Consider the following 14,631-nt stretch of genomic DNA (forward strand, 5'->3'; position numbering starts at 1 on the left):
AAAAAAAAAAAAAAAAAAAAAAAAAAAAAAATGAAATTCTGCCATTTGCTGCAACATGGATAAGCCTGGAGCAAATAAGTGAAACAAGCCAGGCACAGAAAGAGAAATATCACATGTTGTCACCCAGATGTACAATCTAAAAAAGTTGATCTTGTCAAAATAAAGAATAGAATAGTGGTTACTAGAGATTAGTAAGGGGAGATGGAAGGGATGATGGGGGATGGGAAGAGGGCAGTCAATGGATACAAAATTGTAAAGTGATAGGAAGAATAAGATCTAATGTTCTATAGCGATATAGGGAGAATACAGCCAACAACTAATACTGTCTAACTTCATGTAGCTAGTTGAGAGGATGCTGAATGTCCCCAGCACAAAGAGGTGACAAATGTTTGAGGCGGACGTGCTAAACGCCCTGGTATAATCATTGCACACAGTATAAATGTACCCCAACATCATATTGTACTCCATAGATATATACAATTATCATGAGTTAATTAAGAAAAAATAAATTAAAAAGAGAAAAAAATTTCAGAGGCAGAAGTAAATTAGAGGTTACAGGTAATGGGTGAGGGCAGGGGAAGCAATAATGAGAAGTTATTGGTTGATGGGTACAGTGTTTATGTTTAGGATACAAAAAAGTTTTGGAGATAGAGATAATGTTTACACAGCATTGTGAATATAATTAATTCCACACAATTATATGTTTAAAAATACTTAAAATGGAAATCTTTATGTTATATATATTTTACCACAATAAAAAAATTCTCCCCTTAGAATTCTTGATTCTAGCCTATTTCAAGAGAAATCCAAAAGTGAAATAAGCCAAACGTAGAACGAAAAATACTGCATGATCTCACTTGTATGTGAAATCTAAAAATAAGTAAAATACTTGGAAACAGAGAGTAGAATATTGGTTACTGGAGTGGGGGAGGTGGAAGGAAATGGGGAGATGTAGGTCAAATGGTACAAACTTGAAGTTATGTTTAAAAGAATGAAAGAGAGAGAGAGAGAGAGACAAATCCAGTCATTAGTTAGGACTTTGCCTGAGGGTCTTGGATAGTCTGGCAACCACGGTGGTAAAGGTGTGTGCTCTTCCATTAGAGCCAAGTTTCTAGTGTGGGAAATGCTCACACTTGCCTGATCCAGGCTTGGTCATCTTGGACCGGTTTTCTTTCTTTCTATGACGCTACCCCAGTGAGCCAGCATGAGTCAGCTCTGGTTTACCCTACAGAAAGGTGGTGCTGGTGCTGGTGCTGGGTCAGGCACTCGGTGCGTCCGTGTGCCTGTTCTCCCATTGCCAGCTGTGTGAATTCTGCAAGTCAGTCATCTTCCCTGAGCCTCAGGTCTCAACATCCGGAAAATGGAAATAATTGTCCCTGCTCTGCTATTTTCACAGCTGTTTTTCTTTTCTTTTTTTTAATTTGAAGGCCCAACAAGGCAATAGACACGAAGGTGCTTTGTTTTGGGGACTGTGAAGTTCTAAGTCAGTGTAAGTGGTACGTTGCAGGTTGGTGTCTTCCTACTGAAGCGTGAAGTTTGAGGTAGAATCAGGATTCCTGAGTCCCATTCAAAAGCGTTTCCACTAGACTCAGGTGGTTCTCACTGGAACCGTTTTAGGATGGGGTAGATTTCCTCCTTATTCTGCCTGCTCGTCTTCTCCCACTGACCTTTTTCAATGTGCAGTCCCTGCATTGCTTTCCTTTCTTGCAATGTCCTTTTCTCTGATCTCTCACCAGTTTCTTTTCCTTGCTTCCCTTGCAATCTAGCTTAGATTCCAGGATCCCTTATTGCCAATATCCTGAATGTCTTACCCTCTGAACTTCTGTCACCTTCCTCTGGCTAAACCCCAACTCTGCCATTTCCCTGCTCCCCAGCCCACTCCCAGCTGAGTAACAGGGCAGGTGGCTGCCAGCATGAACCATGAGCACGACCTCCACATGGGTCTCAATCATGCCTGGCAGCCATTGTTAGCATGGTTCCTTGAGTAACGTCTGTCACTTGCAAACTCTGCGAGAAAAGAATCCTGTCTGTGTTTGTTTGCCGCAGTGGCCCTCGCACCTGTCACAGTGCATGGCCAAGAGAGGCTCAATGAAGGCTGATGAATAAGAAGACAGATCCTTCATCCTAGACTCAGCTTCTGACTTGGATCTCCTGCCCATCCCCGCATCAGAGCAGGACTCAGGCCAGACTCACCGCAGGGAGTCCAGGTGGCAGTGAGGGCGTCTCAGGGTCTCACAAAGGTTCTGCAGTGCTGAGCAGCTCAGCATGTTTCCACTTAGGTCCAGCTCCTTCAGGCTTCCGGTGACCACAAGAATGGAGAAGAAAACTTGCCAACAGGCATCTGTGACTGGGACCCTGGTGGACCTGAGGGAGGAGAAGAGGGACAGGAGAGATGTGACCTGCATGTGTGGGGTCTGAGGTGCTCAGCCTTGCATGACACGGTGGAGCTCTGTCCCCCTGAGTGCCAGGCCACAATGGGCAGTGCCATCCCTAGAACTGACCACATTTCCCACCTGTCCCACTGGCCTGGACTAGGTGCCCCTCCTCCATGCAGCTCCTCCTTATCACATCGCACTGATGTGTTCATTTCATGTGTCTGTTTCTGTCTCGGTCTGGGAGCTCCTCAGAGGCAAGAGCAGATATTCATCTTTTTCATCTGCAGTGCCCAGCATAGGGCCTGGCACGGAGGAGGAACTCGGTAGTTTGGACAGCCTTCCTCCCTTTGACATACCTGTCTTTCTTTGGCACAGACATTCTAGAGTCCCAGTACGCAGAAAGGAAGGAGATGGGAGGTGGGAAAAGAGCCTGGGAGAAGGGTTTGAGGACGACTTTGTGATGGGATGTTGTATTTAATCATATACCAGCAGTCTGCTGTCCAGGTTGACTTGCATGAGGCCCCATCCCCTTCCAAGAGCGGCAAGACCACAGACAGGATCCTCAGGAGAGTGGTGGCAAAGGGGAATGTCCTAGGAGAGACTATTTGCAGCCTGAAGGGGATGATGGGCTTCATCTGAGAGTATTAATAGTAGACTCAGCCTCGTATAATTTCCACCCATTTAATTTCTCCATCTTCACACACTACTTTAGTGACATCTTCAACTTCCAGGGCTTTAGCTACTCAAGCTCTAATCCAAGTTTCAGACTGACATTTCTATTTTATGGCCAGATATCTCCACCTCAACACCCCCATGACTCTTCAACCTGATACATCCCAATGTGTCCCCAATCTCAATTGCTCTTTCCCCCCAAGTCTGCAGAGGTGAGGAGCAAGGTCTCTGGAGCCTGCACATGAGTTCCACCTCTCTGTGTCTCATTCAATCTCTTCAGCTGCAAAAAGTGGACACCATGGTACCTGCTGCAGAGAGTGTGTGGAGGATTAAAAATTATTACAGAGCATCCCCAAAGTCCTAGCACAGTTTTAAGCTTTCACAACTCCAAAAGCATCAATGCTGCAAACATATCACAAAAAGCCATTATTGGAAGGTTTAATTATTGGAATTTCTTTTACATTGATTTAATTTTGTGAACTTTGAATAATAAATCTTTAACTTTTTGTTTCAGTCAATGTTTGCCATCTTTCATCAGGGGGACTCAAAGAAAAAAATTAAAATTTATTATTCAAAATGCACGATGCTTAATTACAAGCCAAATACCTGGTGGCTGCCCACCCCGCTATCTTCATTTCCTTACTATTTCTGGCTGGCTCTCCTCTCCCTTCCCACAGCCTTTGGCCAATCTTCATTTCTTCCTGGCCAGTTTAGTTTGTTTATAGTAGCCTCTTTTCCATTCTCTCTGCCTTGCCTGATGCACTCAGGGCCTTACCTCCCTCCCCCCTTGCAGCCTGAGCTTCTGGCTTTCCCGTGGATTCTCTCCAGGCTCCACTGGCACTGTCCACTCCAAATGCTCTTGTGCTGGCCTGGTGTCCCTGGTTCCTCTTGCCCCCATCTGGCCTCTGCCAATGTGCCTGCTCAGGGCTCTTCTGAAGCCCCCATGTCAGGCTGCTGCCACTTGCATCACCTGTACCCAGGTCCTTCAAGGCCTGCTTCCTGCTTATATCTATGAACAACCACAGACAACCTGGAATGGCCAAGAATAGGGGAATGGTCAAGTCAGCCATGGCACTTCCGCTGTGGAATAGCACGTGGTCATTCACAGTGGTGTCGTACGTATCAGACGACTTCATGGCATGAGGAGATGGCCTTGATATATCAAGAAAACAAAGCTGATTGTACAATAAAATGTATAGTATGGTTCAATTTTGCCATAGAAATGTGCACAGAGAAAAGGTTAGAAGGATATACCTCAAATCCTAATCATGGTCATCTCTGAGCGATGGAATTCTGGTTATACTAATTTTCATTTTTGCTTGTCTACAAACCCTTATTTTTTTCTACAATAAACTTGTGTTTTATTGTGGGAAAAAGCTTTAAAAATCTTGAAGTAAAAGATTCAAATCAAATGTTTCTTCCTCTGAGAATCCTTCCTTCTCTGGTCCACTTCTGTGGTCACTCCCCTCTGCAGGCCACCATCGTACCTGCCCATGACTCTATTATTGCAGGAATCCCAGTCTACTGAAATTATTGGATGGATGTCCTGCCCCCATGTTTTGAGTTCCTTGGGGCAGGGATTGTACTTTTTAATCTGTGATCTGCAGGGCTTGGCATAAAATCAGTGCTTAATAAATATTTATAGGATGAACATCTAAAGTACCAGTACTATACGATCAATACTGCAACAGAGGCAGGGGAACCTGGACAGGGAAGTCCCAGTGTTGCTGAAGTTGGAGGACGATTAGAGAAAGATACTCTTTCACGCTGGGGGGGTGGGGGGAGGGTTCAGGTTGAGAGCCTGCGGCAATAGAGGCATCATGGACACAAATGAGGAAGTCAGTTTTGCAGGGAAGAATAGGGACCCCTTTCAGACACATGCATTCTGAGGTGATAGGGGAAGATCTCAAGGCCAATGTCACTGTCAACAGCCATCAAGGGCGTGCCTGGAGCAGCCAAGTGAGGAATTTCTTAGAGAGAAAGCATGACAAGAGAGAGGGAAGGAGCAGACACAGGTGAGCTGCCTGGCCCTTGGGGAGTGTGGGGGCAACTAAGGGGGGGGGGGGGGGAGGGTTCAGGTTGAGAGCCTGCGGCAATAGAGGCATCATGGACACAAATGAGGAAGTCAGTTTTGCAGGGAAGAATAGGGACCCCTTTCAGACACATGCATTCTGAGGTGATAGGGGAAGATCTCAAGGCCAATGTCACTGTCAACAGCCATCAAGGGCGTGCCTGGAGCAGCCAAGTGAGGAATTTCTTAGAGAGAAAGCATGACAAGAGAGAGGGAAGGAGCAGACACAGGTGAGCTGCCTGGCCCTTGGGGAGTGTGGGGGCAACTAAGGCCCATGTGGAGGTGGGAGTGCATCCAGGAGAGAATGTGGTGGTCATCACAGAGGCAGGGCAGAGGCTGCAGCACAAGGCAGGGCCATAGTGGGCCATTCCAGAAGCAAGCAGGGCCCTGCCAGGCACTGCAGAGCGCCTGGGTGGACAGAGAACGGCAGTCAGATTTAGCAGTTAGAAGCTGCTGGTGACCTGGATCCTTCAGGCCCCTCCCCCTGCTTCCCGACCAGCCCTAATGAGAGTGACCTTGGTGCTCAGGACATTCGGGCTCATGGGACTGACAGAGGAGCTGGAGAGTGGGGTACTCACAGAACGACACTGGGGAGCCTCCACACTTGTCTGTACTGTCCACCCTCATTCAGTTGGAGCCTCTTCACATGGTGGCAGAACTTAATGCAGAAAGTGGACACCAGGAGCTCCATGTCCGTTTGGATGCACATTCTTGTTCCTTGGAAATGGGCCATTGCCTGTGTCAGGAGCTCCTCATCCTGAGCCTCGTACAAACAGTGGAGCCACTGCAGAGAGGACAGCTGCAGGGAGGGCTGCTCAGCCTGGGCCTCGGCCTCGGCTTCTGCCCAGCGCAGCAGCTCCCACTTCCTCTCCCGGGACAGCCGGCAGCCGAAGATGCTCTCCATCTCACTCACCCCCTGATCACTTAAAAGGCCAAATAGGAAACGCACAGTCGGTGCCCCAAACAGGTCGTGCCTTCCGTATGCTTCTAGCAACTTTTCCACACCTCTGATGCTGCCAGGATGTTCGCTTCTCTCCTTATCCCCCAATGCACAGGACATTGCTGCAAAGAACTCCTGGAAGCACAGGTGGATGAAGCTGTAGCTCAGAGGGGTGGGGTGCTTCTGAAGAACACCCACCTTTGAGAAAGTGGAGATGATGGTTCCGTCTAACCTGTGCTTCCTGAGGTCACCTAGACTGAACAGGGTCTTTCCTCGGTAGATACCCTCAGCAGCCAGAGAGCAGAAGCCCCTCAGCGGGGTCCCCAGGGGCTGAACTGGGAGAATCTGGGAGAGGTAGCGCAGCCAGAGGGCCGTGGTGGTCTGGGGGGTCAGTGTGAGCTCTTCTCCCCGCTCCATCTGCTGCTTCAGGCAAGTGCAGACCAGCCAGGACACCAAAGGCGTGAGACACATGGCCAAGAGTGCTCGGTTTGATTCAACCAAGCTAAAGGCTCTAATTGCTTGGCTTTCATCCGTGAAATATTTGTAGAAATATTCCTTCCTTCCGGACTCAGAGAATCCCAGGACCTCCACCCAACGTGGTTGCTCCAAAGAAGGAATGAGCTTCTGCAGAGCTGCAGTCCGAGCTGTGATCAGCAAGGAAGCCTCGGGAAGTATGGTTTTCCCCAGCAAACCTCTCAGCAGTGTGTGCACTGGCTGCGGTTGGCTCCAGCACAGACTGAGCTCAGAACTCTGCTCTTCCAAGACCCATTTTGGTTCATCCAACCCATCGAGGATGAAGAGCAGCTTCTCTGGCCGAGACAGGATCTGTTCAACAGGAGCTGGAGGAGCAGCCCAGTCTTTTGTGATGAGCTCAGTGAGACTCACCGCCTTGGACTGGGCCAGCTCTCTGCAGCTGAAGTAAAAGACATGCTGGAAGCGGTCCCTGTACAGCTGGCTCTCCTCCCAGGCTCCCCTCACCTGCCTGGCCAGTGTTGATTTCCCAGTTCCAGCAGTCCCCTCCAGTATGACTATGCGAGGTTCTTCCTGGGTGTACTGGTCTGGGCCAAATAAATCTCTGACCTCAATCAAATGTCCTTGCTCTTCCACCGCATCATGATGGAGGTGACTTCTAGGGTGAGGTCTTTGTAGAAGTAGCACCTGTGTGAATTTTTGGTGCAAATCCTCATTTTTCCAGGACTGAGTGGGACAGGGCTTCTCTCTCCTCTGTTTCTGGTATCTTTCTCTGATTCCTAAGTAAGGGAGGGAAAGATGGAACATAGAGGTGTAAAGTAGATTCATTCACTCATTCATTCATTCAACAACTGTTTTAGGCACATGGTCCAAGCCACACTCTGCGCTGGCTGCATACCGTGGTATGTTCTCACCAGTGCAGCGGAGGGAACGTGGACTTTGGGGTATGAGATCCTAGCTCAAGTCTTGACTTGGCCAAGTCATACTTCCTGTGGGACTTTCCTTCATTCTTCAAATATTTATCAAGGGCTTCCTATGTGCCAAATGCTGCTCTAGGGGCTGGGGATAAAGAGTGAATAGAACAGACACAGCTCTCTGTCCTCATTAAGCCCATGTCTTGGGCCATTAGCCCTATGAGCCTGTATTCTCACCTGTAAGTTAGAGATAGTGACATCTCCTTGTAGGAAGTCACAGGGGAATGGAGGAGAGGGTGGCTGGTGTTGCAGATGCTGTTGGGTCCTGACACACTCCCTCAGCACCCACCATTGCCATACCTGCCAGCCAGTGTCCCTCTGCAAGCACCCGTGATTGCCTGCCTGAGGGCTCATGGCCCACAAGTGGGGCAGGCCAGCAGGAGCCCTCACTGGTGACGGATGGGGGTCCCTTGCTCCAGACAGACAACTCCAGGCGTGTTCTCCACTGTCTCCCACACATCCCCAGCAGCATCGAACCTTAGTTGCTTAGAGGGGTAACCTGCTCCATCACGCATCTTTCCTGGGCTTCCCCTTCCCTGCCCCACTTGTCCTCTCTCCTACCAGAGCTTCCAGGGAATCACCTCCCTGATAAACTACCTGCAGGAAATCCTTTCTCAGGGTCTGCTTCTGACGGAGCCCAACCTGAGACAGTTGGGAAGGTGCCTTTTGAACTGTGAGGAGCTGAGCTCACATAAAGGACTGTCCCCGGGGGGGGACCTCAGTCTCCTGTCAGTGAGATTCCAAATAGAAGGACCCTTGCAGCCCCTTCCCTGCTCTCCCTTCACAGTATTCTTAGTGCCTCTCATTTCTCTCCTTAGGCGAATTGTAGATTTGCTTTCGTTGTCTCCTGTGGGAAGATTTCTGGCAATGTGAAAATCTGAGAGCATAGGATGGCCACCTGAGGTCACAGCCATGGCCCGCCCACTCAGGCCATGTCTGCTTCAGGTGCCCCGAGAGGACTTAGCTCTCTTGATGCCACATTTACCAAAACCTCCTAGTTTTCATGGATTTCTTACTGTGTGACATATCTAATCCTCTTGAATTGAGTCATACTTTAGAAATCCTCCCTCTACCCTTGATACCTCTAATGAGTTTCATTTTTAATATTATGTCGCTGATCAGGGGTTGGCAAACTCTGGCCAAATCCACAAAAACAGGTGGCTGGCTGGATTTGGCCGGAGTTTGCCAGCCCCAGCCAGCCACCTGTTTTTGTACAACCTGCAAGCTATGAATGGTTGTTACATTTTTAAAATGGTTGGAAAAAATCAAAAGAAGGATCATATTGCATAACATGAAAATTATACAAAGTACAAAATTTAGTGTCCGTAAATACAATATCAAGGGCACCCAGCCAGTGCATTTGTTCATGTCCTGTCTGTGGCTGCTTTCAGGTTACGAGGGCAGAGATGAGCAGTTCCAACTTAGACCCTATGGCCCACAAAGCCTAAAATATTTACTCTCTTGTTCCTTGCACAAACAAATTTTTCTACCTTTGCTCTTACTATATATCAAAAAGCATACCACGTGATTTTTGTGCTTGCTACGAAACTGTTGTTGGAGACCTTAAGTTCCCCACTTGAAAAATTCTGTTAGAATTCAGAATCGGGGGAAAGTGTGTTTCTCTTGAATCGGTCTTTTCTCCTGTATTGAGTAATTGATATTACGTCATCATCATATTTCCCCTTTTGCCTGGTTGCTAGGATGCTCAGAACCAATGGAATCTTTAATTATAGCAACTATTTAGTCTTCATGGCTTTCATATTTTTTTCATTTTTAAGGTTGCATTCTAGAGAGGTTATTGCATTTGTATGTTTCTGTAAGTTGCTTTTAATCCTTCCTTCCGCCTCTGCCCCCTTCCTTCCTGCTTTTCTATTTTGAATGGGAAGGGATGAGACTAATTAAGTCAATTGATATACTTTGAGTCTGGGTCACATTTTAGGACCATTAATTTTACCAGTTTACTCCTGGCTGGGTGCAGAAGGAATCCTTTTAACTCGACATCTCTCAGACTTGTCCTAGCATTGAGAGGTAGTATAGTTCAGGGTTAAGACTGTGACATCAGGAGCCTGTGTGCATGTGGCTTCTGTGTGACTGTCCTCACTGCTCAGGTGGCAAAGGGAGTAGGATGTAGGGGTTAAAGGTGTGGATTGTGCATCAGAGAGTGCAGAGGCTGAATTGCACCTCTGCCACTACTAACCGTGAGACTTTATTTTTTTTATTTTTTGTCTTTTTTTGTGTCCGGCAACGGATCGCAACCCTCAGTGTCGCGCCTGTACCGGACTGGGACCGGCAACGGGATCGCAACCCTCGGTGCTGCGCCCGCACCTCGCTCAGCCAGTGAGCGGGAACCGGTCTGTATGTGGGATCCGAACCCTCAGCGGGAGTGCCGCCGCACTCCCAAGCGGCGCACTGTAGCAGTGTGCCACCGGGCCAGCCCGAGACTTTATCTTTCTGTGCCTCAGTTTTCTCATTCTCCCTCCAAGGTGGGATAATAACAATATGGCATTCACAGAGTGGTTGTGGAACTTAGGCAGAATGTGCATGTGAAGCACCGGGCCCTGGGCCTGACACAGAATGAGTGTCCTGCAAACACAGGCATGTGACTTACTCTAGGCAACTCGGGGGTGAGGAGCTCAGTGGAGACTGAATCCAGTTCTCCTGACCCCAGGCCAATGCCCTGCCCACTAAACCAGGTGACGTATTTCCATGGTAGGTAACACATCTTCATTTAAATTTTCAGGGGCCTCTTGGAAACTGTGACTTGGTCCAATGGAGAGACTCCAATGATGGGATTTTCGGAGAGATGTCCGTGTGCAGCCTGCCCACCTGGCCCCCAGAGGACTCTGCCCATGCCTTTGCCTCACCCACCCATCTCCAGATGCTCAGCAGGGCCTCACCTGTGCTGCAACTTTCAGATGTTTCAGGAAGAGGTGACCCAGTCCTAGGAGCCTCCTGCTTCCTGGGCTCTGGTCTGGGCTGAGGTGATGGTGCCCAGATCCTCAGCACTGCTGTGGATGTGGGGGTGTTGGGTGACTCCTGGCTTGGAGACTTGTGGTCCGGGGATCTTGGAAGAGCTCCAAAGATCAGGAAAGGGTTTTCTAGGGAGAATGACAGGGAAGAAATAACCATTTGCTGAACAACCATTTTATTTCAGGTGCATACATTTTAAACTCTCATGACAGTCCTGTGAGATGGATGTTATCTTATTCTTAAAACCATGTAAAGGTAGAGATACAATTTTTTGTGAAACCTCTTGGTTGGAGTACAGTGTGTATTAGGTAGAAAGACTTTGATACACACTTGGGGACTGAGCTCCCCATTTCAAGTAACAATAAGTAGTTACTATGTGGCATTCTGAGGAAGGTGGGGTCTCTTTACTGCCAGGCACTACTCTTTACTGCCAGGCAGTGAAACTTGGGCTGTACAAGTTAGGGGCAGAGCAGAATTGCTCTGTGTCATAGAGGAGAGAAGAGCCAGTGAGACTGGATACTGCGTGGGGGAAGGGCAGGAAAGAAAAGAATATTGGTGGATGCACAGGAGGAGATCCTTTGTGGGGAGAGAAGTGTGAGCAGTTTAACCCTCTCCTCCTACAATAGCTTCAGTAGAGTCTACATCAGGCACTTGGACTTTTATGCTAGTGGATTATTTGTGTGGAGCTTAAAGAGGTGCAAATTCTGTATTGTGGAGTGGGAAGTGGCACAAGGACTGGAAACTAAGTAGTATGAAGGCTCAGAAAAGGAAATGAGACACAGAGGAGTGGAGCAACTTGTTCTATGTCACACAGCAAATGCGTAAAGTCAGGGCAAAAACTGAGGGCAATAGAGCTTGAGCCTGTAACCAGCATTGCCAGGGCTTGGGAGCAGCAGGGGTGAGAGTGGGCACAGAAGGAAGTGAAAGAGAAAGGAGAATCAGGTGGAGACTTTCACAAAGCAGCAGCAGAGTGGAGGAGGAAATCACTGCTCCATTCCTCCAGCAAGGTGGAGGAGGAGGAATGGATTGTTCCTGGTCCCAGCTCTGGCACTGCCACTAAGTGCTAAGTGAGCTTGGACAAGTGAGCTGCCCTCTGTAGTCCTTCTGCACTTTGATGCTGAGATGGGAAGAGGAAGAGAAAAGGGTGTAGCTGAGGTTTGGTGCCTGGGTGAGTCAGATGGCAAGAGATCAAAATAAGAGAAGTCAGGTTAGGAAACTGGCTAGGGCTGAGGAATGAGCCTCGCCTCTTCTTGGAGCCCATCTGGAGAATATAATCCTCCTTGGAACTTCTGGACCATCCTGACCCCAAAGACCTTCAGAGCCCACCAAGATTATGAGTGGAGCTCTGCTTGGGCAAGGGCCATGTCACACATGGCACCCAGTTGGGTAAGACTCACTGCCTGACCCACATGGGTCTCAGTTTCCCCATCTGTCAAATGGGAAGGGGTGCAGTCTCAGCACTGGTAGCTCCCTGAAAGATCATGTCTGGGCCTACTGCTCTCATCACCCCATCCTGGCCCCTCCATCCTTCCTCTGCTGTCCCCCTCCCCAAGTCCCCATGCAGGCACATGCTCACCCTGGCTGACTCACAGCTCCATCCAGGGCTCTCAGCCTGACTCAACGAGCCTCACCTCTCCAGTTGAGTCCAGATGACGTGGCAGGAAGCTGTCTAAAACTCCTTCTCTTCTCTGAGTCCTGGGGGCACTTCAGGGACTCAGGGTCCAGGAACTGCAGCACCGCAGTGGAGGTGGGCCAGCTGGGGGACTCCAAGTTGGGTGCACTTGGGGAGTAAGGGAATGAGGGAGAGCGCACTATGGGAAAGAGATAAAGAGGTTGGGGCTCGTCAGAAAGGCAGGGGCAGGGTCCAGGGGACTGAAGCCAGGGCTCTTCATATGAAGCAGTTCTCCTGTCTCAACCAAGACAGAGGTCAGGAGAAACCAGTGAAACCACCATAGTCTGCCACGACCTCCTCCACGGGCTCGTCCCGAGAATGATGCTCTTACAGACACCACTGGGCAACAAGTCCTGATCTGCGATCCAGGAAATGTGCGTATCTGTCCCGGTTCTGACACTACCTCCCTGTGTAAGTCACTACTGCTCTCTGAGCCCAGCTCTCCGATGTGGGACTATAGATTCTGCCTCCAAGGACTGCTAATAGTAACAGTAACAGCAGCAGCAGCGGCACAAAGAGCTCTTATTTATCCAGCACTTTCTACACATTAGACTCTGTGCCAAATGTTTCACGTGGATTATCTCTTTTACCCCTCACACAGCCTAAGGAGGCAGGCTCTTACTCACTCATTTTGCAGATGGGGGAACATTTTGCTCAGCGTCATAGTGCCTGGACTAGGACCTGCCTCTGCCTGACTCCCCGGTCTGTGCTCATAACTACAATGCCAGGCCAGTGCCCCACTTTGGAGGGGCTTGAAACCCATGCCCCTCTTCCCTGTTCCCTTATGAACGTCAGTGCCTCCCCTCTGTGGCCCTCTGAGTGCTCCCTCCCAGGCCCTGTGAGGACCACCTTGGGTCCTCAGAAGGCACTTGAATAGAAGAGGGTGTGGGGTTCTAGGGTCCAGCAAGGACCCCCTAGTAAGCCTCTCAGCTCCAGCCTAGTCTGGGCCTGGATCCCCACTTTGACAGGCCAGTCCCAAGTCACTGCCCAGATGATGGACTGGAAGAGAGGGTTCAGTGGTGGCGGTGGGGTCCCAAGAGGGGAGAGGTGGGGGTCAGAGATGAGCGGGCAGAGGGGCCCTTTGTCCACTCACCTGACATCAAGTCCATCTCTGCCTGGGCCTGGGCACACAACACCTTCAGGCCCATCTGCTCCCAGGTGCGCAGGGCCAGGTCCCAGGCCTGCTGCTCCCCATACTGAGCCACCAGGCATGAGGCCACCTCCGTGCCACTGGTCTCTGGCTGAGCTGGTGTCGCATCTGAAGAGCCACCAAAGTGCGCTTTATTGGGCAGCCGGAGCTGGAACTCCTTCAGTTCCTCCTTCTTCAGCAGCTCCAGGTAACAGGCCAGCCGGCACTGGGTTCTGCCAGCCATCTCTGCCCTGGGGGGTCTTGGGGACCTTGCTGGTGCGTGGATGGTGAGAGGAGTTAGGCAGGCAGGGAACAGTGGTCTTCCTTTGCCTTGGTTTCTATTAATTTCGAATGCAAGACTCCCGCTGGGATCATTCCTTTTGGCCCGGTAAACTCCTACTCAGCATTCAGAATCCAGTTTTGTAAACCTCGGGGCATCTGCTGGTGTAGATGGTGTTGGGAGGAGGGACAGGAAGAGAAGAGGTGGGAAAAGCCGTAGGAAGGAGGAGCCCAGAGGGGACGGGGAGATGCTGGAGGAAGTCAGGTTCTGTGGGCTGCTGGGGTGGGGCCCAGGGCCAGGCAGGGAGGGGAACAGGGAGGGGGTTGGGAGGATGAGGGGATGGGGTGTGGACACTCACTATTCTGTGTTCCTCACATTCTTCCCCCTTCTGGGACTTGGATTCCTGGGACCAACCCTTGAGCTACCTGCTGATAGGAGGTGGGGTTGGGGGAGAGGCAAACAGGGTGGCTTGCAGAGCCCAGTATAGAGCTCAGGGCTGCCAATGCCTGGGTGGCTTCAGACCTGTCCTGACCCTGAGACACACCAGGGAGAACAGCCCCCAGTCGGCCAGACTAGGAAGAAAAGTCACCCAGAGGAAACCCATGGGGGAGGGGCGGGGCCAGGGGAGGGGAAAGTGGGGCCAGGACACATGGGCGACAGCAGAGATTCAGAGCCAGATAGCCAGACAGGCCACATCCACAGGCAGGCTGGGGGCATCTGCCCGGTCAGGCCGATGCTGCAGCAGGTGCAGACACATTCAACATATAGTGAGCACATCTTCGCACAGGCACCCTTCCAGCCTGTCACCCAGAGCCTGGCACAGAGTCATGGTGCAGCCTCTCCAGGCAGGTCGGGGGGCCCAGGCTCTCAGGATGTGTGCAGCCCCCTGTGTCTGCCAGGGCAGCTCCTTATACAGAGACATTAGAGCTGGGCCAGGGGGCACTTTTCTCAGTCTCTCACGAGCTCCACTGAATATTCCACCGCGCTGCGAGGGGCAGTGAAGTGTGTGTTCAAGCTCAGGGAGCTGTCTGCTTTGTGCCCTCAGCTAGTAAACATTTCCCCCCGAAAGCGGAACAG

The 14,631-nt window shown here is 50.2% G+C and overlaps 1 protein-coding gene across 1 annotated transcript in view; it reads right to left on the reverse strand.

The window, feature by feature from the left end:
- Positions 1-13,518, reverse strand: part of NLRP1 (NLR family, pyrin domain containing 1) — a 46,989-nt gene extending 33,471 nt beyond the window's left edge. Inside the window, exons 1-4 of the mRNA XM_008573465.1 lie at positions 13,239-13,518; positions 12,105-12,284; positions 5,697-7,308; positions 2,194-2,364 (exon numbers count right to left, since the gene is read on the reverse strand). Of these exons, the coding sequence (XP_008571687.1) occupies positions 2,194-2,364; positions 5,697-7,308; positions 12,105-12,284; positions 13,239-13,518 (2,243 nt within the window). The remainder of the gene's footprint in view (positions 1-2,193; positions 2,365-5,696; positions 7,309-12,104; positions 12,285-13,238) is intronic.
- Between the last annotated feature and the right edge of the window lie 1,113 nt (positions 13,519-14,631).

Source organism: Galeopterus variegatus, unplaced genomic scaffold (genome assembly GCF_000696425.1).
Source record: "Galeopterus variegatus unplaced genomic scaffold, G_variegatus-3.0.2 Scaffold923, whole genome shotgun sequence".
In the NCBI taxonomy this organism is placed as follows: domain Eukaryota; kingdom Metazoa; phylum Chordata; class Mammalia; order Dermoptera; family Cynocephalidae; genus Galeopterus; species Galeopterus variegatus.